The sequence below is a fragment of the Ricinus communis genome, chromosome 7, assembly GCF_019578655.1.
Source record: "Ricinus communis isolate WT05 ecotype wild-type chromosome 7, ASM1957865v1, whole genome shotgun sequence".
In the NCBI taxonomy this organism is placed as follows: domain Eukaryota; kingdom Viridiplantae; phylum Streptophyta; class Magnoliopsida; order Malpighiales; family Euphorbiaceae; genus Ricinus; species Ricinus communis.
The window spans coordinates 2755819-2781965 of NC_063262.1; the positions used below are offsets into that span (position 1 = coordinate 2755819).

Sequence of the window (26147 nt, forward strand, 5' to 3'; positions counted from 1 at the left end):
TTCTTAAGAAAAAAGAGTATATATATATACTTTTCTCATATATAAAATAAAATTAGTTACAACTTGAAAGGCAAGAAAAGAAAAGAAAAGAAAATTCTCAAAGAATTCTTCATTCCTTATTTTATAATTAGCTTCATTTAAAGGAAAAAGTTGTTTTAAAATTATACAATCTATAGGAAGATGTGTTATCCTATATTTCCTTTAGTACAAATCAATTGATGTTGGGATTCATGTGCCATGTGTTGTTTGTGGCCATGCTCTTCTTTTTTGGGGTTTGCATCTCTCTCTTTTTAAGATCATGATTCTGAAAAGTGTTTGATTGGCTCTTCTTGTCGAGCAACCTTTTTTTTTTTTCTTTTCTTTCTCCACTGTTGAAGTGACCTAGCTTTATACCCCCAAGAAGTTCTTTTGCAACAATTGAAAAACAAAACAAGAATCGGAAAAAAAAAGGCAAAGAAGAATAAAATAAAATAAAAGTATATTATATAGTGCTAATCCTAACATATATTTACGACTGCAGATGCGCATTTGCTCCAATGAAACTTAGTTAAGAAAGTAATTTTCTTTCTCCTTTTTGCTGTCTTTATTTAATCTTCTTGCTTCCTCTGCTCTTTTAATTTGTTAATATTTTGTTCAATTTTTGACTAATTTGAACCATGAAGGAAAATTATTTAATTTAATTATTTTAAAAATTGATTTTACAGCTAACTGGGAAATGGGTTGCCCATAATTTCACAATCTAAATTGCTTTTTATTCTAAAAGAGAAAACAAGAGATTTTGGTTCATCTCATGTAACATAGGAAAAGGGAGAACGTTAGCCGTATAATCTATATAGTTCTTGTATAAAGAAAATCTACCCTTACTAGCTATCAATAACTACCTTAGAAAAACTTGAGAGAATTCTCATTCTTTGTTGTTCTTCAATTTGGTTTAGCCACCCACCCATTATGGGCAGAACCAGATGCAAATCGAATAGATCATAACTACAATTACTCGCATATAAATATTTTCGTTTCTAGTAATCGAGAATTCCTAAAATAACAATCATGTCAGGAGTATTATTTTCTATATAAAGTACTAACTACTCTTACTGCTTTGCTTTGAGCATGTGCATGACCCACATCAACTTGCAAGATTTCGTAATGATGGTGCAATGTAGTTGCCGATTCAGTCGGTTCTACAAAGCCAAGTTGGTCACTAACTTGTCAGTTTGTCTAAATGTGATTGTAAATGCACAACTAAACGAGAAGGAAAATACACCAAATTGATTGGAAGATAAAATATAAAAATACAAAGCAAAGATTTCTTTTTTCTTATTATTAATTTGAGCTTCTGATTACAGTATACTTACAGCAAACCAGCCTCTCTTATTTAGAGATGATTAAAGCACTAAATTAGACTAGGATAACAATAATAATTCAATCTATATGATACTTCACAACCTTGATATATATATTTATATACATATACCAAGATGGAAAGAATCATTTATATCTACGACTACTCTTTTTTCTTTTTCTTTTTTTTTTTTTTGGCTGGGAAGAATTTACATAATTTTATACGTAAATGAACTTGTACTGCACTACTAACTGAGAAAATCCCAGCTAATAAATGGGCATATAATGCATGTCTATGGATCTTGTCCTGCATTGTTTTTCTGATAAGAATGACCAACTCCAGGACTGTGACCAGGTTGTGTGGGTCGATAATCATCTTTAAATCCTGTAATAGAATGTTTAGTGCTGGAGCTAGTAACTACTTTCTTAGGATGCCCAACACCAGGGCTAAAACCAGGAGCTGTTGGCCTAAAATCATCTTTGGTTGATGCAGCAGAAGCATCAAAGCTAGTTGTGGTTACTGTTGGTAACATTTCTCCTTTTCCTGACACAGGTTTCTTAACATTATCAGCAACACCAATATGATTTGACTTGTGTACATTATTGTAATCATCTTTCACCCCTGTAAAAGAATGTTGATCAGCAGTGCTGGAGCTAGTAACCACTGCCTTAGGATGGCCTACACCGGGGCTATAACCGGGAGATGTTGGCCTGAAATCGTCCGTGGATGCTGCAGCAAAAACATCCAAGCTAGTTGGGGATGTTTCTTCTTTTCCTGACATAGATTGTTGAACATTACCAGGAATATTGTGACTTGACTTATGCAAGTTACTATAATCATGTCTGAGTCCTGTTAAAGAATGCTGATCAGTAGTGCTGGAGCTAGTAACTACTGCCTTAGGATGGCCAACACCGGGGCTATTACCGGGAGGTGTTGGCCGGAAAGCATCCACGGATGCTGCAGCAAAGTCACTAAAGCCAGTGTGCGTTTGTTCTTGATGATCTTGTCCAGCTAGTTTGCTTTGGTGCAAGTTGATAGTGTTACTAACACCACGCTTGGCTAATTCCTTTTGAAAAGCTTCCAGCTGCTTACGCATTGACCTAATTGGCCTTCCTTCAATATACAGTATTTGAAGGCAGAAAATGAGAGCAAGAAGTAATACAGCATGTTTGTATAAGGGTAGGGTTTCTGCCATAACTAAAGAAAGGGAATGTTAAAGAAGCTGAAAGGAGAAGTTAATTTGTAGCAGCTAGTACTTGAGCGAGGAAGAGACAACTAAGATTCAAATCCAACACGATTGATGGTAACAAGTTCTGAATTCGAAGTGGTATTTATAGGCATAAGATAGCATGCTGTTTGTGATAGTATTTCATGGCTCATAATTTTAATAAACTACATTTGTGGACTTGGAGGATGGATGTCAATATGGACGGTTTGTGTCTCTCAAGCTTTTAGAAGGGTCCGCCTAAGATTGACATTAGTATGGATCTTTATTTTAAATATATATATATCTGTGTCACTCATTTATCGATTTAGTGTATATGTGAAAAGATGTATTTAAAATAGATAATTTTTTTTTTATAAAAAGAATATCAAAATCTGAACTCTTCAATTATATATACTAAGCATTTACATCTTAAATATTCTTTTGTTGGAATTATAGTTATGAGTCGAATCCATTATTGCTCAAAATCTGAGCTTAATTACTGCTCAAATTATATATATATATATATATATATATATAAAATTTACCATCTCCTTCTTAATAATTGAAAGTCACTATTTATTACCTTCATCAATCTATAAAAATGTATATTTTTCATTTCCATCTTCAAACATAATAGAAGTATAAGTAGATGAGGAATTTGAAGGAAAAAAATTGTTTCTAAAATTGTGTTACAAAGATTTATAACCCTCAAAGAATAGGATTTGTCTAATTTGTGAAAAATCTCATTATTCGCTTATTTAAATTAGAAATTGTTATAAATTCTTCATTGATTACAGAAAAAAAGTTTTGATTTCAAAGTTTTATTTATAATTTTATACATGTATTTAAATAACTTATTTCTAATAGTACCATTTGCGTATAGATTAATGACTACAAAAATTTTAGACTTGTCTTGTGTAAAATAGTGTGCCATGGCAAGGGGATTACTCCACTAACTGAGTTGAATTCTGTATTATATAAGAGCTCCCAATTTCGAGCTGGATTTGCAGAAAAGAAGAGCAAGCAGTTTTATAGGATGAACTGAAATTCAAATTGACTTGTAAATATATTTCCTACTAAATCAGATCCTCCTAGCTATACAACCTTAGAGCATCACTTAAAAAGAAATTTATTGTTAAATATTAACCTCCCATGAACGCCTGATCATCCCTGACCTTTCATTGTGCTGAAATGTTGCCTTATGTTTTGTTTGAATATGGTAAAGGCGGCAGCAACTCAATTCAATCAAAATCCTTTATATATAGGACTAGAATGCTATCATATACTATATATATATATATATATATAAATATATATATATATATATATATATATATATATATATATATATATATATATATATAATTTTATATTAATTATAACCCTAGCTTAGGAAAGTTGGCATTCCCCACCACCAAAAATACAACCAAAATTTGGACGGATTCTCCTGTACTCTCCACTTATAGAGATGTATTGTATTAAATGTTGATGGTTTGTATGCAAAGCTTGAAAACTCTTTTAGTCGACAAATTCAAGTGACAGACATCTGTCCTTAGCTTCATAGTTTCATTTTCTTTGTTTAAAATGAATTTGAATGATTATGGCCGCTGAAAGGCAAAGATTCCTTTTTAGTGGTTACCATAAACAAATTAGTCTTTGCTCACTCTTCTGCTTATTTGTAATATCATAGACTCTCATGGGTTTGCTCTTTCTTTCCATTTATTATAAGTAAAAGGAGAGAAGCTCCAGCTTTATATCTTATTTAAACTGAAATATATATTTATTACCAGACTAAATCTATGACTGTATGAATTTATTAATTTAATAAAAGGATAATATATAAAAACATGATTACTGTAAATTATGAACTTTTTAATTATATTATAATATATATTATTAAAAATTTACTAAATAGTGATTGATTGATATATAGCTATTACGGTTAATTTTAATAATGAACTGACTATGCATAAGAATTATTTTATGCCATCCATTGAATTGTTAATAAAATATCGATTGCTTTATGGAAGAGCATTTAAATTTGCATTGACCTTGCTACCTAACATGTATAGGTGCCTCCTTTTCTTAATATTTAGTGCACAAAGGTCGTTCGAAATCATAATATTAATGGCCTAATCTAACAGAAGTCAAACTCCAGCAATTTATTTATTTATTTTTTTAAAATATTTTGTATTGACACAATTTAGTTTTCCACCTGATCAATGTTTCAATGCCAGTATGTAAGTTTAAAAAGAAAATCTATAACCAAAAGAATCCACTCTTATGTATAGCTAGAACCTTGAATTTCTATAATGTGGAAAGCTTTTGATATTTTCGTTTTAAATTGATGGTCGTCAAGCTACTTTATCACCTCAATTCTCATATAATCAGTGAGATAATTATGTTCATACTTGCCCTCGATCCAATCCTGAGGTAGTTAACGAAATAGAAAATCGTTTCTTTTAAGTTTCGCCATTTATCACATTAATTCTCGATTAATATGCATTTTTTAGATTAATAAAAATAAATAACTTTATATGTCTATGAGATTTATGAAAATTATAAACTCTAGATATAAATGATCCTTAATTTATCAATTTTTGAAGATATATCTTCTACTGAAAAATATATCATTATATTCTATAAATTTCTTAATTTATTTTAATTATATCCAACCCTTAAATAACATGTACGATATACAATCCGACCCATTGTATAATTTCTTCATATAAACAGGTTCATCCTTTATCATAGGCACTTCTATTCAGATAAATTAAGAAATCAAAGGATGTGGATGTCAAAGATTTCTTTGTCCCTCCAATGTAATCATCTCCATAACTTCGTGGGTTTGTTGACCTTTTATCCATGGTGAACATAACTGTGCTTCGACCAATACTTTTGAACTTCTATTGATGCTCGTGCTTGTCTGCATGAATTTCATCTAGAATAAGCAATACAAAATAATTTTTCATTGACATTTTTCTCTAATGTGACGGCGATGGATTACATTCCTTCTTACATATATCTTTCATTGTTTGCTTTTTAGATAAAGTCGTTTTGTATTAATTTTGACAATAAGAGAAATTTTTTTTTTGAACGTACAATTCTTTTTATATTGTCAATTATGTAATTATTAAATTTTATACATATACCTTTTTAAATAAAAAATATATTTTAATATTTTAAATATAAAAATATTTATGATCAAAATAAGAACCATAAGTGCATAAATAAATGACGATAGAGATGTTAAATTAATAACTATATATAATCATAACTTATAGTTAATGACTGTAATTATAATAATTTAACACAATGAAACCTGTCATCGGTCTCCTTACATCCTCTAACAAATGTAAAAATTCCATCTACAAATAGATTATTTTAGATTATTAGATTATTTTTGTCATAACTAAGACATTTATAAGCACCATTTGAGTCTTACATTGAAAAGAAAAACTATAGTAACATAATATAGAACATGAATATAAAATTTGAGAATCTGTTAATGATTATCCCCTTAATATTTATTTCATAAGAAACCCTATAAATCAAAGGAAGGTTTATATTATAGGTCCAATCAAACAAAGATGAGTCAAATAATAAAACCACTATAAGCGAACACTTAAAAGAGAAGAGAATGATGGGTAGCTAATTTGCTGGGACAACCGCCACTAAACCGAAAAGCCACTAATGGCAATTTGGTTAGTGATGGATGGTTCATAAAAACAAACATAACAGCCGAAATTTGACTTGATCACTACATGGCATTATTATTACTAAAGTGACTTCTGCTTTTTTAAGTTTTCTGTTTTTCTTTTCTTTACAAAAACATAGTATTATTATTATTATAGGACCTTTTGACCCTAATTTATTTTTTTGGTATTTGATATAGGTTTGACTCTATTAATCCTAGGAGTCGGTGACTTCATGTTATATCTCTGTCTGTCACAAATCATAAAGTGCCATATCCTGAAATGAGATCTCTCTCCATTACAAGTAATTATGTTGGTGCTCTAGTCTAAAATAATAATATAGGCAGACAGTGGAAATATTACACAATATATATATATATATATATATATATATATATATATATACATATATTGATAATATACTTTTGGTGGCAATTTGCCATGCGTATCAATTTATCATGTTCCTCTTGAATTCATCATCATTGCTACACCATATGCAATTTGCAACTGGGTAGCGACTATATACAGGAATATGCTGAAAATATTACACTGCCATTACTACTTCCAACTATATAGTCCGTTTATTAATTAGCTCTAGAATTTAATACTTATAATAATATGGAGCTACTGAATCAATACTACAAAGAAGTGGTCAATTTTTTTTTTTAATCTCTCAATTAGATACAATTTATGCTATAAACTTTTTTTGTTGCTCTAATATGACTCGATACATCTGCATCGAAGAAGAGAAGTAGCATTTATATCCCTCTTGCTACCAATCGTAATCTAATAAGAATTCAATGTTTTTTAGGTTAAATGATTTTTCAAGGCCATAAGGAAATAGTTGTTACATTATTTTTATTAAGAAAATAGCAATAGCAACACTTGCAAAACGTAATTATATGAAATTTTCACAAAGTTATAACTAGTTTGAAATAGACCCAAATCAATGAAAATAACATTAACCTCAGAGTAAATTGTAGCTCAATGAAAATATGATCTTTATATTCTTATAGAAGATATAAATGCCTCAATAACCATCCTCACAAAACTCAAACTATGCTCTTATAATTTATTGAAAACACTTTCTAACCACTAGCTGCAGCCATTGTTGATGTAATTGTTATATTTCAAGTTAAGAGTATGTGAACTAATAATCATGACGGATCTCTTCATGTTTGTAGGTAGTATGAGTGAAAAACGTTTCAATATTGATAGAAATTATTACAATTGTATTAAGCATTTTTAAGAGGGATTATCTCTTTATGTAACTCTTAATTAGCTCACGGATAACAAAATGTCTGATGAATAATAAATGGAACACAGTTGAAATGATTTAAGATTACTACGTGATGGTGCGGGGCGGAGATGGAGCCATAGCTACATTGTCGAAAGAAGGATCTTGAAACAAAAAGAGCCTTCTGAAAATATTTTACTTATTATGAGTATAACGTTTTGTCTATTAATAAAATCTTTTTTTAAATTATATAAAATTGTTAAAATCTCATTATATATTTACCGAGATATAACAAGTCTTTTTTAAGAATATTTATGTTTAATACATAAAATATTATTTTTATGTTTATTTTCTAATTTATTTATTAATTAACAAGTTATATTTTATAATTAAACAATAATTATAGTTCTAGAAAATAATATATTTTACATCTTTAGTAATAATTAGTTAATAAATTATTTATCTAATTATACAAAGATTTCTAAGTTTTAAAAATAATTTCTCCATGAATTTTCATTATAAAAGTGGATTCAAAAAACATCCACATTATATCAGTCATGAAGCACTTAGATTATACTAAACATTTAAATTGTAAGAATATCTATAATAGTCCGTCCAATATGCGGATAAATGCATAGAATGAGTTCTATGATGAGTCCATCTTTAGCTTTGCAATATTATCTAACCTCACATATAAATTTAAAAAATATTAAAAGTTAATGTAGAATGTAATTTAAAATTTTATTTGGCAACTCTCAAAATCCTTGACAGTGTCTTTAAAAAGAAGTTGCCAGGTGAAATTTCCCATAAAGACGCATGATCTTAACCTGTAACATGATTTCTGGATTACACTTACATCCACTGGCTCTAAACACAGTCAATAATCAAAAGTTCAAGTCAAATCCACCATATATAATTAATTATAAATTAAACTATATAGCCACCAAGAGCCCAATTTGGGCTGTCCTACCATTGCTTATTGTCTGAAATAAAAATTAGTCAAATAAAACAAATGATTAGCTCCAAAATTAGTGCAGCCTCACATCCTTCCATATAGATTGGAATTTTTAATTCTTAAAAAACGATAGAATCTTTTAAAAGGCCTTTTGTGGATTGGCTCCTCATGTTGAGGAACTCTCCACCCAGATCTTCTTTTTATTATTATTATTTAGTACTATTAACTAATTAATTAATATTTCATTAGAGAACAAAGAGCATTTTGCTAGGCTGTAGTGCACAAGTATTGTTCATCCTTAGTGCTTAATTTTAAATTATATTTTCAACTCAAAAACGAAAAAATTATTAAATTATAATTAACCAGCATAAAGGTAGTGCATGCCAAACATAAAAGATCTGCCCCACGTTGCTTTTGAATCCCAACGGTCCAAGATATTGGCAATAAAATCTTTTCTTTTCCTCTGATTCACTGGAGTTACCCTTTAACATATTCTGGAAATATATATATAATCCATGTTGGCAGGGTAGCATATAATATATTAATTACTATTCCACATTCAATAATCTAACTCAATATTTCACTGACTCCATATATCCTTCGAAAAGTTAAAGAAAAGAAAAGGAAAAAGAAATAGATTTGAATTATTAACCCTAGCAGTGAGTTCAATTTCAATATAAAAGTTGTTCTTACCGAACCCTAAAGTAAACCTAAAAATTTGATAGTTGTTATCAGAAAACCAATGGCTTCTCTAAATATTGGTTCTATGGCTGTCTACATATAGTTTACTTAAACGTTTCATATTTTTTAGCTCTCTTAAAGTTTAAATTCGTTTATCTTCGTATTTTCTTTTCTGTACGTAATTATTTCATTTTAAGTTTGGTTCCTTAAGAATTACTTTACTTCCTCAACTAAGTTTTTGGTTCTATCATTGTCAATATGGGCTCAATTAAATCTCCCATTTATATATTTTTTTCAAGATTCTCTGATAGTATTATTAACACAGTAAGTTATATTTATATAATCTTAATGATTGAGGTTTGTAATTCAATAAATAACTATCCATTTCCTGAAATTTGAACTTAAACTTTTAATAGAATTTCAACCATTCAATTTAAAATAAAGTGTGCAGATTATAAACATGATAGGTTATCTTTAAGTTGAAAATAAGAGTATCTACCCACTATTTTTATAGGTAATCAAATCTATTTGGAGATACCTACTTGTACAGAATATTGCGTAGGCCAAATATAAAAGAAATTAAAGCAAAGAGTGTACCATTGCCAGCTATCTGTCCTGAGAAGTCGCGCAATCTTTGGATGACCTTTGAAGCACACAGAAACGCAGACGAACAATGCTTTCACAGATGGGAGGAGTCATGGGGAATATGACAAATTTTAATTCGTTCAATGCAATGCGAAGTTTTATATTCCTCTCATTTGTAAGTGAAAAAAGCCCAAATGAAACCTCAGTTGCAGAGAAAGAAAAACAAAACTGAAACAATGGCAATAGCTACAGTAATTACATAGCAGGGTCACCAAAAGAAGCAATCTAAAAATTGTCGAAGCTAACAGAAAAAGGACTTAAACACAACCGTAGTTGCTAGACAATAAAGCTGGGGACTCGAGGATTTTATTTTTCTCATAAGAATATGCTTGTAAGTACACGTACATGTTTTACGCTTTTGTGGAACGAATACATATTTTCCTTCTATTATGTAAGTGTCATATTAACAAATTAACGTTATTATGATAATGTATTTCATTTTCCTATCATAAAAAAATTATATCTAAATTAAAAATTAACCAAAATAACACAACCATATTTTTGTACTTCCTCTTTTATTTCTTTTCCTGATTGCTACTACTGTGATATTAGTTTACACTAGCAATATCGTCTTAATTTCCTTGACTTTAAAGAGTTTGCATTAAAACTCGAAACTTTGCAGGAAATTTACTTTTCAAAATGATCAAAACCCTATCTAACATAGAACAACAAGAGCGTGTTAATTTGCTAAACAAAACTCTCATATTTTTCAAAGTTGATAATATTTCAAAGTTCCGATGTACACAAATTATGCAAATCGCTATCTTATTATTATATATATTTTTGAGCTTGGTGGTGATTAAACTGTAATTTGTATTAAAATGAAAGTTACCATTTAGTTTACTAGATTTCTTTTGTTTTGTTAATTAGACTCGGACACACATTCTTCTTACCTACAGTTTTTAATTTATGAAGATAAACCCGATTACCATACCATATCACTCAACCAAGCTCATTGGTGGTATATATATATTTATATATGTGTGTTTGTGTGTGTCAATTTATGAAAATGGTACATATTAATTTAGTTTTTCTTGAGACCTCTCCCAAAATATGTTGCAAATCAAAATATGTATTATTCAGAAGATTAAAAACTGACGGCTGCATGAAAAAACTGTTTGTAATTTTCTATTTTTGCAAAGAATTTTAGCAAAAGAATCCAGATTTAAAAATTAAGTGGAAAATGATGTGTGTATATATATACACACTCATAACATAACAACATTCAAATACATACTACAGCTAGCTAATCAGCCTCAATTCCATACCTGCATATAATACTAAAATTAAATAATGAAACTTCATTACTAAATCAACAACCACATGTACAAACATAAGAAATAAATTCAAATTCAGTACCATAAAAAGTACATTTATTGCATCTTTCTAATCGACAAGACTGAAGCGTAGACAACTAATTGAACTAAGGGACAAGACCTAAAAATTAACCTAACATGACCCACTTATAGCCAATGGTTATTAATCTGGAGAAAGATACAAAAGTTGCCCTAGTTTTGAATAGAATGCCCAACACCAGGGCTGTGACCTGGTGCAGTTGGCCTGAAGTCGTCCACATGGCCTGAGGCTGGAGGTGGTGGTGGTGACTCAGCCTCGCCAATACCACCAGCTGCGGCTACTGGCGCAGCTGGGGACATCTTATTGGCAGCAAACACGTCTTTATTTAAGTCATTATGTTCAATATCCACGTTATGGCCAATAAACTGTCTGTGTTGCCTTTCAAAGTTAATATAAGAGACTTGGATTTTTGAGAATTTGTGGTTTGTCTCTAGGTTTAAGTGCCTTCCGCTTATGGACTGAAGTTCTTGGAAGAAAATCAGCATAATAAAAATGCAACCGAAGAGTAAATTTGTTTGGGCCATATAAAGGGAATAAGAGATCAGGGATCGAGTTTAAGGAAAGGGAGAGTTAGATATATGAAGAGACTTGCTTAGTTGAGAGTATGCAGAAGACACCTTAGTTGCCCTTAGGTATTTATAGAGGTGTTGGGGGAGAAGCCATGCATCTCATCACTTGTTGTTGGTCAGTAACATATATAATTAGGGTACTAATAGATATAATAGCTCAAATGACCAATTAAATAATTTTTTTATGGGTTAGGTTATCGTTTCAGTCATTTTATTTCTATTTTGTAAATATTAATTAGTTATTATAATACTATTACACCTTAGTTGCTGTTAGGTATTTATAGAGGCATTGGAAAGAAGCCATGCATCTCATTGCATTGAGTAAAAATTTCGCAAAATATTAAATGTCACAGTGAATAAAAAATGAGAAAAAAACATGGAATATTTAGTATTTTTCTTACTTGTTTGCCTGTAACATATAAGAAAATGCTAAGCATTTAATTGTTTTTTTGTCTGGCTTCTTGCCCACGTGGCATCTAAATCTTTTATAAGAGGTGAGACATAAAAATAATTAAGGTAATAAAAGATATAATAATCTGTTACATCAATAATTATGTAAATAGTTATTGTTTCAATCAATCTTATTTTTATTTAATAAATATTAATTAAGCATTATAATACTATTTGTATAATGACTCTTTACACTAATTATCTTTTAGAAATTTTGTTTGTCTAATTTTGGTATATATCCCCTATATATACCAACTAATTGATACATATTCATTAGTCTTAAATAATAGATAATGTCTCAATTACTAATACTATAAACACTGAAATACATCTGCCATTCTCTTATTAGTTGTAAATCATACTTTTTATATATAATTACATTATATGCAAAAATTTATACTCATTCTGCTGTTTTTTTCCCCTTATTTGGTGAGGAAGGCTAAGCTGCTACGGTTCACAGATGAAGAGTTTCTTGGACGTTATGGGATGATGATGACATATCATACGAGGGAAAAGAAAATGCATAGGATTTGCATGTGCATCATGTGTGACACTAAAATTGTTTAATATTCATCACATTTTATTTTTGTCTTCTTTATCGTTATTGTGTATAGTAATCAATCAGTTAGACGGAAATGAAAATAAAAAATGCAATATAATATAGCAAATGATATCTTTTAAAAAAATAAAATATAAAAATTCTGAGAAAACATTATATAAAATAAATTATTATTGTTATTGTTATTGTTATAATTGTTTTTGTCTCTAATATGTTAGCATATATATGTAGAGCTTAGGGTCATAGGCTCATAGCTCGAACACTCTGTCGACACTGATAGCATTCCATGTGCAACAATTTCTATGCACTGAGCCTTTTAAAATTCAACAGTGTTAGAAGAGTAATGATAAATATAATAAATAATTATTTTTATATAAATTATATCATCACTTCAGTCTTTTTTAAGATTTTATTTTTTGAACATTTAATTAATTATTATAAGATTAATTAAGCGATGAATCTTTGCACAATCATTTTCCATGTTATAATATAAAGGATGCATTCCCACAGAGCTTGATCTGGGCTCATGTTAATTCATGTTCAGGTCGAAACTTGAAAGTTTAAGCCAGCAATTGGAAAGGTACAATTTTCTAAGATTCGATAGTATATTAACTTCAGGCTGCAAAAATATTATATATACAGCATGCACAAACTTCTGTGGAGGCAAGTTGGTATACAATGTCCCACCATTCAGGTCTCCAATACTTTCTGTCTTTGGCTTTTTGTTGTCTTTCTTACACGGATTTTATAATGCAAATTGCAATATGTTAAACAATTTCTGTCACGAGACTAAGGTACTTTCTTCTATTAAAAAAACGAAGGTTGAAGAAAGAAACAAAATCTTAAGAAACCGAAAGTTCATCACTTTCCAACCACAAACTTTGGGTGTACACTGCTTGCAGCTTTTTCAATGTTAACCCCCTGAGTGTTTAGCGGCCAAATATTCCATTGATCTATGGAAGATACTAACTCAAGGAAATGTGTTTGGTATTTTATATTTGAATGTCATTCACATACGTGGAGAAAATTGGATTTTACAGTTCAATAAGTTCTTTTTAATTGCTTTAATTTTTATCTATTGAAGTTTTCATACTTTGACAGATTTAGAAATTCTTATCATAATTATATACTCAGGAGCGAGTTATCAAAATTATACCTCTTTTTTTTTATTAATAATATTAAGGAAAAGTTTTATCTAGATTTAATGTATATTTATTTATATATCAAACTGATAGATGATATATATATTTATTAATTTTAAATAAAAATTTCTTAAATGTTATACTGGCTGGTTGATGATTGTGCCTTTTCTTTTGAAGTACTATGTTACATTAATATATAGATTTGGGCAATAGACCCATATTGGGCTATAGCTCAAAACATAAAAGCAGCAGCCGATAATGAAGATCTCCTGGAGCACTAGCTAGGCTTTGAAAGTGCCAAAAATATTCTGGACTTGTTAATTGTCCAGGCTGGCCCAGTGCTTTCTTCCTTGAATAGATACATATATTTAGAAGTTAAAACTTATTTCTAAAAGAAAATCTTAAAATTCATCTTAGGTTTTTTTTTTTTTTTTTCTTCCTAAAGGAATGTTACGTTAATTGTTGAGCAATGCAAATATAGCATTTTGGTAATCATAGGCCGAGCTTGCTCTTGAAACTTAATATATTGTCAATCGAAAAGAAAAGAATCCTTTGATTATCATCAAAAGGATTTATATAAACACACAATTAATTAATTAATATAGACATACATCTTTCTAATCGGCATACTGAACCCTAGACAATTAATTAACGGACAAGACCTAAAACTTAACGTAACATAGTAACATGACCAAGTGACTGATAACGTGGAAAAGATACAAAAGTTGCCCTAGTTTTGAATAGAATGCCCAATACCAGGGCTGTGACCTGGTGCAGTCGGCCAGAAGTCGTCCAGATGACCTGAGGCTGGAGGTGGTGGTGATAGAGGCTGGTAGCGAGTTGAAGACATCTTATATGTGCATCGACAATTTATTGCACTTATTCAAGCCGTGAGAGTGCTACTGATATAGACACACACAACAAGCCAAGCTAAGGTAAGGATACCTACATACATATATTTTTATTTCTAACACATGCACTATACACAGGACGTTAATTTTCTTGAATACTGTAACAGAATGGATATTAGCAAGGACCTTTGGCTTGTTATCTTCTTCGCGTTTACTGGATCAATGGCCAATACCAGGGCTGCTGCCCGTTTTTGGTGGTAGGAAAGCATCTTTATCAACTTCTTCAGGCATAGACGAGAAACATGGGTTTGTGGGTTCCGTACCATCTTTGTACATAGCACGATCATTTCTGATTGCACTTGTATGTTTCTTCTCTGAAGTTATTTCCCTTCCTTGGGCAGGCATAATTGCATGGCAAATTATGCTTGAAGAAACAAGAACAATGATATACAAGGCTTGAATTTTTGCCATTACGGAAGAACTTATGTAAGCTATATATATTAGAAGGTTTAATTTATGGCTTAGTAGTGTATGTATGTATGCTCTATCTAGGATGGTTATTGACCCTTCCTTTTATAACTTAGTTAGAAGGGCAGATCTTAATTAATTAATTAGCCGGTGATTATTTATATACACCAAATGGATAGATACATGAATCACTGGTTATGATAAAGCTAGAATATGGGTCAATTTGGCACAGCATTTAGAGAATAATCTTTTTATTCTTTTTTTTAATCTTTTCACTTTTTTTTTTTTTTGGTGAAAATCTTTTCACTTTTTTGAAACCATCTGTAGAAGTTTGAGAATTCTTTGTTTAATTTACACTACATGATTTTAGAAAGCAATAAAAAAGAAACAAACACTAATATAAAAAAAAAATTGTGCCAGATCTGGCCTATGTGTGGACTGCTATAAATAATAATTTGGACGGGTTATACAATATTATCGAGTGACTATCCAAATTGTTGGCTGCATGTGGGAAGTGCTATGGAATAGAGGTTAGAAAAGAAGTCCAAGATTACTGCTACAAATCTTGGAAAAGAAGTCCTGATTGATTGCCTCCTCAAAATGAGGAAGTCCCTCCCATCGTTCTTTGTAATTAAAATAAAGAGTGATCAATCATAATGCTATAAGTAGGACTGCTGTTTCTCTCTGCAGGATCCCACCACCACCAGGTTATTTTAAGCTTAAAACTGACGGGGCAGTTCATCAATCGAGTGGACATGGATATAATTAGAGATGCAAATGGAAGATGAGTGACAGGATTCTCAACGAATATTGGTTTATGTTCCATAACCCGTGCTGAGTTATGGGGTGGTTATCAGGGGCTTATTCTGGCGGAACAATTGGGTTGCTAATCTTTTGGTATGGCAGTATAGTTCGCGTCAATTACTCGTGATTCAGTCCATTCGAATTTACATGCACCGGTCACAACAACTCATGCAGAGGAGTGAATTTTTTACCATCAAGCATATATTTATAGAGAGTCCAATGATGCTGCAGATAGATTGGCAGACTGTTAATCTGCCGCTTTGGGGTTCATATCTTGCAGCATGCTCCACCTGAGTTACTTCCTTGGCTTGAGCAGGATATAATTGGAGTTAGTTTTAGAAGAAGGCTTAGCCTTTGCTTTGTTATCCAAATAATAATAATATGTGCGGGGTGACTTTATTTAAAATAAAGTAATACCATTAAATTTCAATTGATTTTATATTTTATCTTTTAAATTTTATAAGTAAACTCTCTACATTTTATAATGACAAAAATAATTAATATTTTATGAGAATTGATAATTTTTTTTATTTTTTTTTTGTATATTATACTACTTTTTCGTAAGTGTTACTAGTTATGAAAAAATGGATAATACTATGGGAAAATAATTATTTTTATGAAATTTATTGATTTATAAAAAATATTAATAAATTTATAAAAAATATTAAATTTTTCATAATTTCAAAATATACTGCTAAATTATGAAAAATGACAATTATTTTTATATTTCTCATAAATTATACTAATATTTCGTAAGTGTTACTAATTCTGAAAAAATGATTACTTTTTTAAATTTTAATGATTTATGAAGAAAAAGTGACAAATTTAAGAAAAATGCCAAATTTTTTGTAATCGTGAAATATATTGTTAAATTATGAAAAATGAGAATCTTTTTCATATTTTCACAAATTATACTAATTTTTTATAAGTGTTATAAGTTGCGAAAAAATAAATGATATTACAAAAAAAATGATTATTTTTATGAAATTTACTGATTTACAAAGAAATGACAATATACGAAAAATATTAAATTTTTTGTAATCATGAAATATATTGTTAAACTATAAAAAATGACAATCTACCTAATATATTTTCGCAAATTACACTAATTTTTGTAAGTGAAACTAGTTGCAAAAGAATGAATGATATGATGAAAAAAAAGAAGATAATTTATGTAAAATTTAATGATCTATGAAAAAATTGATAATTTACGAAATATACTAAAATTTTTCATAATCGCAAAATTTATTATTGAATTATGAAAAATAACAATCATCTACATATTTTTTTCAAAATAAACTAATTTTCGTATATTTTAAAGATGTGTAGATTTTTAAAACTACCTTTATGTTATTTTAGCAGATTTCATTTTAATTAGTAACTTGTAATTACAGGTACCAATTTTATTTTTTAAAAATTTATATTAATTTTCATTATCTTATTGGTGATAACCATAGAATTTACCATAGAATTTCCCTAATAATAATAAGGAAAATTCTATGGTTACTTTGTTTTATTTTTAACCTACCAATAAAATAATGACAACCCCTTTTTTTTTAATTTTAAAAAAATTGATAACCTGTAATTATAGATTACCAATTCAAATGAAGTTTGCTAAAATAACATAAGATAGCTTTAAAAAAATCCGTATACACTTAATCTGTGAAAATATATGAAGAAGATTGTCATTTTTTATAATTTAATAATATATTTCACAATAAAAAAATTAATATTTTTCATAAAGTTTTCAACTTTTTCACAAATATTTAAATTTCACAAAAGTAATCATTTTTTCACAGCTAGTAACATTTATGAAAAATTAGTATACTTTGCGAATAATATGAAGATGATTGTTGTTTTTTCATAATTTATCAATATATTTCGCGATTATAAAATTTTTTTAGTACTTTTTGTAAATTTGTCAGTTTTTTTATAAATCATTAAATTTTGAAAAAGTAATAACTTTCTCGTAATATCATTCATTTTTTTGAAACTAATAACACGTACAAAAAATTAATATAATTTGCAAATAAATGTAAAGAGGATTGTCATTTTTCATAGTTTAGCAATTTATTTCGCCTAAAGTTTTTGTAAATTTCTCAATTTTTTTTTGTAATCATTACATTTCGAGAAAGTAATTATTATTTATGTAATATCATTCATTTTTTCACAACTAATAATACTTACAAAAAAGTAGTATGATTTGCAAAAAAAATATGAAAAGGATTGTCATTTTTTATCATTTAGCAATATATTTCGCGATTATGAACAAAAGTTAGTATTTTTTATATACTTTTCAACTTTTTCATACGTGAAGCATTACATTTCACAAAAATAATTATTTTTTATGACTTTTTCACAACTCGTAACACTTGATACAGTAAAAATAAAATATATGAGATTCATGAGATTGTCAATTATTTTTGTTTATAAAATTTGATGAATAAAATTCAAACAAAAAATATTGAAAATAAAGTAAAATAACTTTATTTTAAATAAATTCAGCATATAAAACACTTAATAATTATAATAATTAGTGATTAACCATGATCAATGATTATTAAACCATAGTTAAGTAGAAAAAGTAGTGGCTAACTGCCGGGACAAACTTGCTTCCGAATCTCAGCCGGGATATACGACAAATATACTTGCACTAGGTAGCTACAATTGGGAAAAACAACATTATAAAAATAAAACAAAAGTAAAAAAAGGGCATCAAACAATAAAAAATCTCAAAAATTAACTAAGATTAAACTACAATCATCGTATATTATACCATATAAAAGTAGAATAAAAAAGAAACAAGTTTATTAAAGGTTCTAACTATTTTTTTATTTCGATTTAAAAACTATTTCTTTATTTTAATTTTAATAATTAATATATATAATCTATTTTGGAGTAGTCTTTTTTTTTTTTCGATTGATTATCCTAAATTCTTTTCACTTATGTATTTTATTTCAAAAGAAAAAAAGAAGAAGCATACTCTTTATATTAATTATTTAATAAATTAATTATTTTCATCTTATGTTGCTTCTCGCTATTAAAAATTTGGAAAATATTCTTTTCTACGTTTAGCTATAAAATTTTAAATGTGTAATTTATTTGAATAGATCAAAAGTTACACAAAAGCTTAATGTTCATTCAATCTAAATTTAATTATTACATATTCTATTATGTGAATGTTAATGAGTTCAATTGTATATTATTTAGGGTTTCTTTTAGATCTATAAGAAAACGTGCTGAAATTTATTTTTTATTATATTTTTTTATGATTTTTTTAAAATTAGGATTTATTTTTAAAAAATTTATGATTATTTTTAAAAATTTATAACTTTTTAAAAAAAATTATTTATATATTTTTTTAAAATTATATTATAGTATTCTTTTGATATTTTATTGATATTTTTTTAATATATTTTTTTTGCTACTGAATATTTTTAAGTTTTAATTAATTATATCCTATATGTAGTTTAGACTGCATTTGGTATATTTTTAGTATATGTTGTCTTTTTGAATCAAGAAGGGAGATTGAATTGATCACCTCAAATTGATGGAAAATTAAAAAGGGGATTGAATTGTGATATGATTATAAATTTATTTGGAAGATAAAATTATGAAATCAGGCAGCAAATTAATCCTTTCGTTTCTCTTTCCTTTCTACTGAACATTTTCAAGTAGCTTAACCATAATTTCTGATTTCTGAGAAGAAAGAATCTTGATGAGCCAGTAGAGAAAACGTCTAGTCTTCTTGGAAAGTAGTGAAAAGAAATTGATCGAACATCATTGCCTTTGGAGAGCAAAGTCTGCTCGCCTGTCATTGGTTTCATTATAATAAGAGTGACACTTTTCCTTTTTTTTTTTTTTTTACAAATAAGAAGAAAGATACGAATTTAAATTTTACTCCAACTGAAATATGTATTAAATTTATAAATACAAATAAAATATATATATATTTGTTTGAATTCTAAAATTGCCTTTAGCATGCATAAATAAGTCAAGTTTTTTTTTTAATTTCAAGGAGTTTGATGAATATCCAAGGGCCGATGTTTGATGTAACTCTATTAGTTTGCCCAGTACTAACTGTATACTTCAGAATGAGTTACTGAGAATTATTAACATATAATTTAGAATTTATCAATGGCGTCCATAATCATTTGATTCCAATACCAGGGCTGTTATTATGTTATTGGCGGATCTTAAAGACATCATCATCTTTGTAAGAATCTGCTACTGCTGCTCAATCTCCAAAAACATAGGTGCTGGTTTTCTAGCGTAGATGAGGAATATCGTTTTGCGACTTGGATGTGCTGTTAGCAGGATCATCACTTGCGTTCCTTGAGGCATAATGGGCGCAGTGGGAACTAATGCTTGAAAGCTGAAGAATAGCAAGTATATACGAGGCTTGAATCTTTTACGTTAATAAAGAACTAAGGCGGATTAAGTGGAACGTTTGGTGGTATATAGCATGTATATTAGCTAGGATCATCCCTTTTTTTTTAACAAAGATAGGTTGGGCTTGGTTACTAGAATAAACGCCATGTTAAACTGAAGCACACAAGTTATGAGAAATAACCCAGCAACGGAGAATTACACTCATGTACCGTTGTCAGTGATAAACAATAAATATCCCTGTCAAATAATAATGATAAACTACCTTCCTGTGTTGGCATTGCTTAGCCCAGCATTTTGAAAAGAGATGTGAAGATGGACCATATAAACCGAAGCAGGCTATTAGGCTAAAACAGTTTCTTATTAATTCATTAGGGCAAGGACCACATCTCCAGCAGAGTAATTCAGAGCTCAAACAATGCAGCACTTATTTATAAATGCATCCAGCTATAGAAAAGAAAGTTGCTTCTATTAGGACACAGCAAGAGGTTTCTCTGCACCCTTTTCAATCCATCATGTGTGGTCAAGTTTTGCACGTTACGAGGATGGGTCCTCTATGATAATAATTCTGAAACTTGTACAGAATTTAACTCAAGTGAAGCAGAAGATGAACCAGTAACTAAAAGGCCTAAATGCATTGTTCACTCAAGATAGACTAAAGCAATGAAACAATTTTTCACATTTGGGTGGAACAAAAAGCTGACATATACATGGTGTGCATATGATCAACAAGAAGATGATCATGCAAACGAACAAGGCTGGGGCACAACAAAGAGTTGAGGAAACAACTAAAACATGCATATTAGGACTCTAGTGTCAAAATTTTTGTTCGACAAACACTATCTTGTCAGCTTGGCCATTACCTAGTTCTGGCAGACCAGAGTGAGCTCTACATGGAAGAAATTCGAGGGAATCCCATCCTTCAGGATTTCTACATCGAATTGCTGCTCAAGAGACTCGAACTTGTGTGCCCTTAGTGTTGCGAGCGTAAGATAAAGATCATAGCGTCAATAGCACTCTGACAAATTAGTTGAAACTCTATTCACACACACGATTCAACAAGTTAGTTATATTGCAAATTTCAGTAGTCAGCTTCGAGAAAACTCTCATATGCTGTTCCAGTTAGCGCCTTGTTGACATCTTCCCAGTTCTTAATATGGTCCGACAATGGACCTTTATGTATTTTGACCTGACGACTTGTTAATTCCATCAGTGGAAGCCCCAGAAATTCTTGAACGTCCTTGAGTTTCTGCAGCAAGCATTAACAATGTGCATTGAGGAATTTGGAATTCAAATAGATGTCAACAATTTCAGTCACAGATTTACAGTCTATAAAAAAGATAATTTTCACTAAAAGTTAAATGTCAAGATGGGACCCGTAGGTCCATAACTGCAACAAGCATAAACAACAGGCAATGGACTACTCTCACATTACTATCTATAGTTGCAGCACTATCATATAGTAGATTTTCACTTAAAAGTCAAGATGACAGCCATTTGGTGGAACCCAAATACATGAAGTTTCAGAATTGTGGCATAAATAGGTAAATGTTAATAAATTAAAAGAAACTTTGAAAAAGCTTTTGAAAGATTACTCATCTCAATTTAGAGGGATAGAAAATGCCACAACGAATTAGAATTATGCCATGACTAAGCTATTGCATATGAAAATGTAAAAGATGATTTGGTTTTCTGTGTTTATAGAATAGGTTCTTAACTAGGAATTTGTTTTGGGATTTCAAGAGAGGTTGTCATGACAAACTTACAGTGTTATTTTTTATAAGATCCTCGTAGTACAAAATGATGTGCCTAGTGCTATTGAAGTACTCTAAAGCCCTGGCAGCTGTTATCTCCACCTCCTTTAAATCAGATATCAACAATGTGGAATTGATTATAGGCTTGTATCTTGAAAGCGTCTCAGCCTAGGAAAAAAAGACAGCTAAGAAGTTCAAGATCATTTGTATTCATGAAATAGAGTGAAAGAGAATCAACAAGAGGAAGAGAGACACCAACCTCTTCTGTCGAATGAACATGGGACTTGTGGGTTCCATTCAATAGCTTAGCATACCGATCATAGGAATTTGCAAGAACAGAAACCATACGGCGCAGCAGATTTCTTCGGAACAGAAATATTGCAGATACACCCCTACTATTAAAGTATTCTACTATTGCCTCATGATGTTCCATTAATCCCTGCATGAGACATAAAAAGCTAGCCATTAGCCTCTTAATCCGTGGTAAAGTATAATAAAGAATTGTCAGAAGAGTCCTTCTGAAGCCTATAATAAACTAAAAACAAACTATCTTGCTAACTAATATTTCATTCCTGTCCTAAAAAGGATGCTCAAATTTCCTTAATATACCTTCCTGATTTTGCAGAAAGAATGACTTTTTTGCTTTTCCTTCCTCTTTTAGTGAGAATTTTGGCATTAAGTTGAAAACAAAAACATAGAATGGAGATGAATGCTTTCAAAACCACCAACAACTACTGAACCTACCAATGGACTTGAAAAACTATAAAACTACTAAATATAAACTAGAAAATCTCACTGTTCACATCCAAAAGCCAAACAAATTTCGTTCAGATGCTGACTAGTGGGACAGGTTACATGAATTAAGAACAAATGAAAAGCACGAGTTTTGATGGTATTAGAAATCTAGTTAATCCACTAGAGAAACTGAATTCAGATATCAGCTGATATTGATGAATCAGAATCAAAGCCAAAAGAAAAAATTGATAAAACTCCAATCGAAGAACAATTAACAAAAACTGCTACCTTATATGTGTTTATATCAGCATAGTTATAGAAGGAAATCCAGTTGAAACAAAGTGGGTCATTTTGATCAAAACAATATTTCAGGTACCTGATTAAGCATCCACTTGAAGCCAACTGCTGCTGAGCATTCATTCTTAGAAGCACTTGTGAACCAGTCCAAATTGTAAACTTTCTCTAGAGTCTTTATAATTGATGAAGAATTTCTCCTTCTATCCAGAACAGAAAATATTTCTCCATTTGAGCTTACATTGACATGACTATTTAACAAGGTCTCAAACCATCCACTCCCCGATCTTTGCATCGAAAGTATTGCAAAGTATCTCACAGGATTATGCACACATTCAGACCTGAAAATTAAGCCAAATATTGACTTAAAAGTCCTAGTGAAGTTCAAATCCAAAGACAAAATCAGAAATTTTAAGTTACCTGTTAAAAGTTTCAGGATGAGGGTAATGCACTATAGGAATTTGCATTTGTGTGGATTCATTATCAGAAGGCCTCTCGATGACTTGAATATCTTCAATTTTAATTTTGCTGTTGGTGCTTATCTGCTTTAAACAGACTGAGCAGATATAAACACCACATACCATGGCAATCAATAAAACTATCATCCTTAACAAAATGGGAGATTTTTTAGGAGCCTTTATGATTACTGTATCCTGGACACAAGAAACAACAGACCGCATTAAATTATTCTAAAAAGAATTACTTCATCAGAGCTAAAGTCTAACTCTAATCTGATCTAATTAGGCTACACAGAAGTTTTAGCTCCCAACACAAGTTAATAGAGCGAAATTGCTCCACCAGGAACAATAATAAGGGGAAGAAAATCATAGAACCTGAAATATTAGCTAAACAGCCACAAAAGATGAGACTTTTATAAAAGATAAATGTAATATGGATTTAGGACCAATAAGCTCGGTGCTAACAAATCCAAAACATAAGAAAAAAGTCAGCTTAAAACCCAGATCAGGACATTCACATTTGTCAAGCTTCACTTTACATACCCATTGCCTCATCTTTTAGACCCACAAATCTAAGAACAAAGACCTTGGAAAGAGGCAGCTTATTCACTGATAAAATTGCAAAAAATAGCGAACCCAGAAAGCATTATCCTTTGTGAAAATCTGGGCTAGTACTCCATTCCCAGATAACAAAAAAGAAAAAAAAAAGTTCCAATCTTTCAAGAGAAACACCAAAAAATTCAAAAGTAAAAGAAGCACTGCTCACCTTGTTAAATAAACAGATATATTCAGCCATTGCTAAGCTTGAAAGATGTTAAGTATGAGAACCCAGAGAGGTCAAAGAAAGAAAAAAGAGAGAGAGAATAGATACCAAAGCAAAGCTTTACTCTTCTTTCTCTATGTATCTCTATCTCTATCCCTCTCAAAACTATAGTGATAAACCCATTAACAGCACACCACCAATCTTGCAGACTCAGCCAGACAGTCCTGTCCTTCTTTAGACAGAGAGATAAATAAAACAGAACAGAAAAGGCCAAATAAAAAGCTAATAACATAAAGATTTAGAAGTAGTCATCGAATACATATAAGTTTAATTTTATAATACAGTAGAATGGCAGCAGGAGCTGCTTGCTTGCTTGCAGTCTTTGTTCTTGTTGGAGTTGGTCTTCCTTTTAAGCCTTGATTTTCTAAATATTATTTTACTTATTTCAATTGGAATACAAAATCCATAGCGAATTTTGTAATAATAATATTAATAATTGCCGAGAAACACAGAGAGAGATGGCGTAAGTGGGAAAATAGTTTTTTTTTTTTTTTTTTTTCATGTAATGGACCCACTTAGACAATATTGTTCAAGTGAAATGTGAAGACTTTGACTTTTGTTTTAATAACTATAATGTTTTTTCTTTTATTTGAATTTTAAATAATTTTTACTTTTATTTTTATTATCTTAAAATATCAAATTATTTTAAAATTCTTTCTCAGCTGAATAGTTTATGTGTTCAATTTTAATTATTTCATTGGAATGTGTATTTTTATAATTTAATTTAAATTTTATACGTTCAGAAATTAAATTGGTCGAGTTTTTAGATTTATATTTATATATTAACAATAATTTTTTTTTGTCAACATGAATCTAGCCAATATAGTTGTAATTTTATTACCATAAATATCTTAAAATTTTACTTTAAAATACTAAAACATAATTATACAAATTTCTGGAGTAGAAAATCAAGATATAAAACCATGTACACATAAGGTTTAGCTTAATAATAGGTATATATTTGAATTTAAATGAGATATTAAACTTAAATTTTCTTTCTGCAATTATAATTAAATAATATCACAAAATCATAAATTCAAAAAGGTTGTATATATTTATTTATTTGTGATAAATATTAGATGAAGAAGCGAGAATATAGGGGTGTCATATTTTTATTTGATTGGATTATTATATTCTTTTAAATAGAACAAGAACTATGAGAGTAGTGCTCCTCGACCATATTTTTTATTTGATATGAATTTTTTAAGAGGTGGTGATGGTCTTGCTGTAATGATGCACATGGCTCAATATAATTTAATTTTTAAAGTAAATATTATCTAAAACTTTCACTTTATGATTTCTTATTAAGATTGTCATTTGGACCCAAAAGCATTCATGATTTAATATTTCAATAATTGCAAATTGCAAATTGCAAAAGTACTCTGAGAATAAATCCGTTGAAGCCCAACTTAGATAAAGGGTTTGCAGAATTTTTCAAATGCAACTTTTTGAAAATATTCTAAATATTACTTTTATGGTGTAAAGTTTTTTAGAAATAATATTTTTTTAATTTTTTTGAAATATGTGTGATTATTTTTCAATTGTTTTTAATTTTTTATTGGTTTTATTTGGTTATTTTATAGAAAACAATCAAAAAACAACTAATCCTATATTTAAAAAAAATTAAAAATATATTTTTAATACTTTCAGATAATAAAAAAAATTACATTGTATTTTTTGTAAAAAATAATATGAATATTTTTATTATTTTTTCAATTTTAAATAATTTAATTTAT

At 29.4% G+C, this 26147-nt stretch overlaps 2 protein-coding genes across 7 annotated transcripts; both read right to left on the reverse strand.

Annotated features, from left to right (window-relative positions):
* Positions 1-1407: 1407 nt before the first annotated feature.
* LOC112535350 (precursor of CEP9) lies at positions 1408-2620 on the reverse strand. Its single transcript, XM_048377160.1, has one exon. It carries the CDS (start codon positions 2532-2534, stop codon positions 1632-1634), a length of 903 nt encoding a protein of 300 aa, XP_048233117.1. The 5' UTR covers positions 2535-2620; the 3' UTR covers positions 1408-1631.
* An 18383-nt stretch (positions 2621-21003) lies between these two features.
* Positions 21004-24986, reverse strand: LOC8260596. Of its 6 annotated transcripts, none has more exons than XM_048377293.1 (7): positions 24694-24967; positions 24355-24583; positions 23551-23783; positions 23213-23471; positions 22361-22540; positions 22114-22269; positions 21004-21596 (listed from the first exon to the last, which is right to left on the reverse strand). In XM_048377293.1, exons 2-7 carry the CDS (start codon positions 24382-24384, stop codon positions 21429-21431), a joined length of 1026 nt encoding a protein of 341 aa, XP_048233250.1. In that variant the 5' UTR covers positions 24385-24583; positions 24694-24967; the 3' UTR covers positions 21004-21428. The 6 variants fall into 6 exon arrangements, with proteins under 6 accessions (XP_048233250.1, XP_048233254.1, XP_048233253.1 ...); XM_048377297.1 differs by having other exon boundaries at positions 23551-23672; positions 24694-24966; XM_048377296.1 differs by having other exon boundaries at positions 23551-23675; positions 24694-24966.
* Positions 24987-26147: the final 1161 nt, after the last annotated feature.

Coding starts and splice junctions, on each gene's coding strand:
- LOC112535350 (XM_048377160.1), bottom strand. CDS start 2,534: ATGGCAGAAACCCTACCCTTATACAAACATGCTGTATTACTTCTTGCT.
- LOC8260596 (XM_048377292.1), bottom strand. CDS start 24,643: ATGTTATTAGCTTTTTATTTGGCCTTTTCTGTTCTGTTTTATTTATCT. Junction 23,687..24,459: donor AAGAGTAAAGCTTTGCTTTG/GTATCTATTCTC, acceptor ATATCTGCTCAG/TCTGTTTAAAGCAGATAAGC. Junction 23,472..23,550: donor CATCCTGAAACTTTTAACAG/GTAACTTAAAAT, acceptor CTTAATTTTCAG/GTCTGAATGTGTGCATAATC.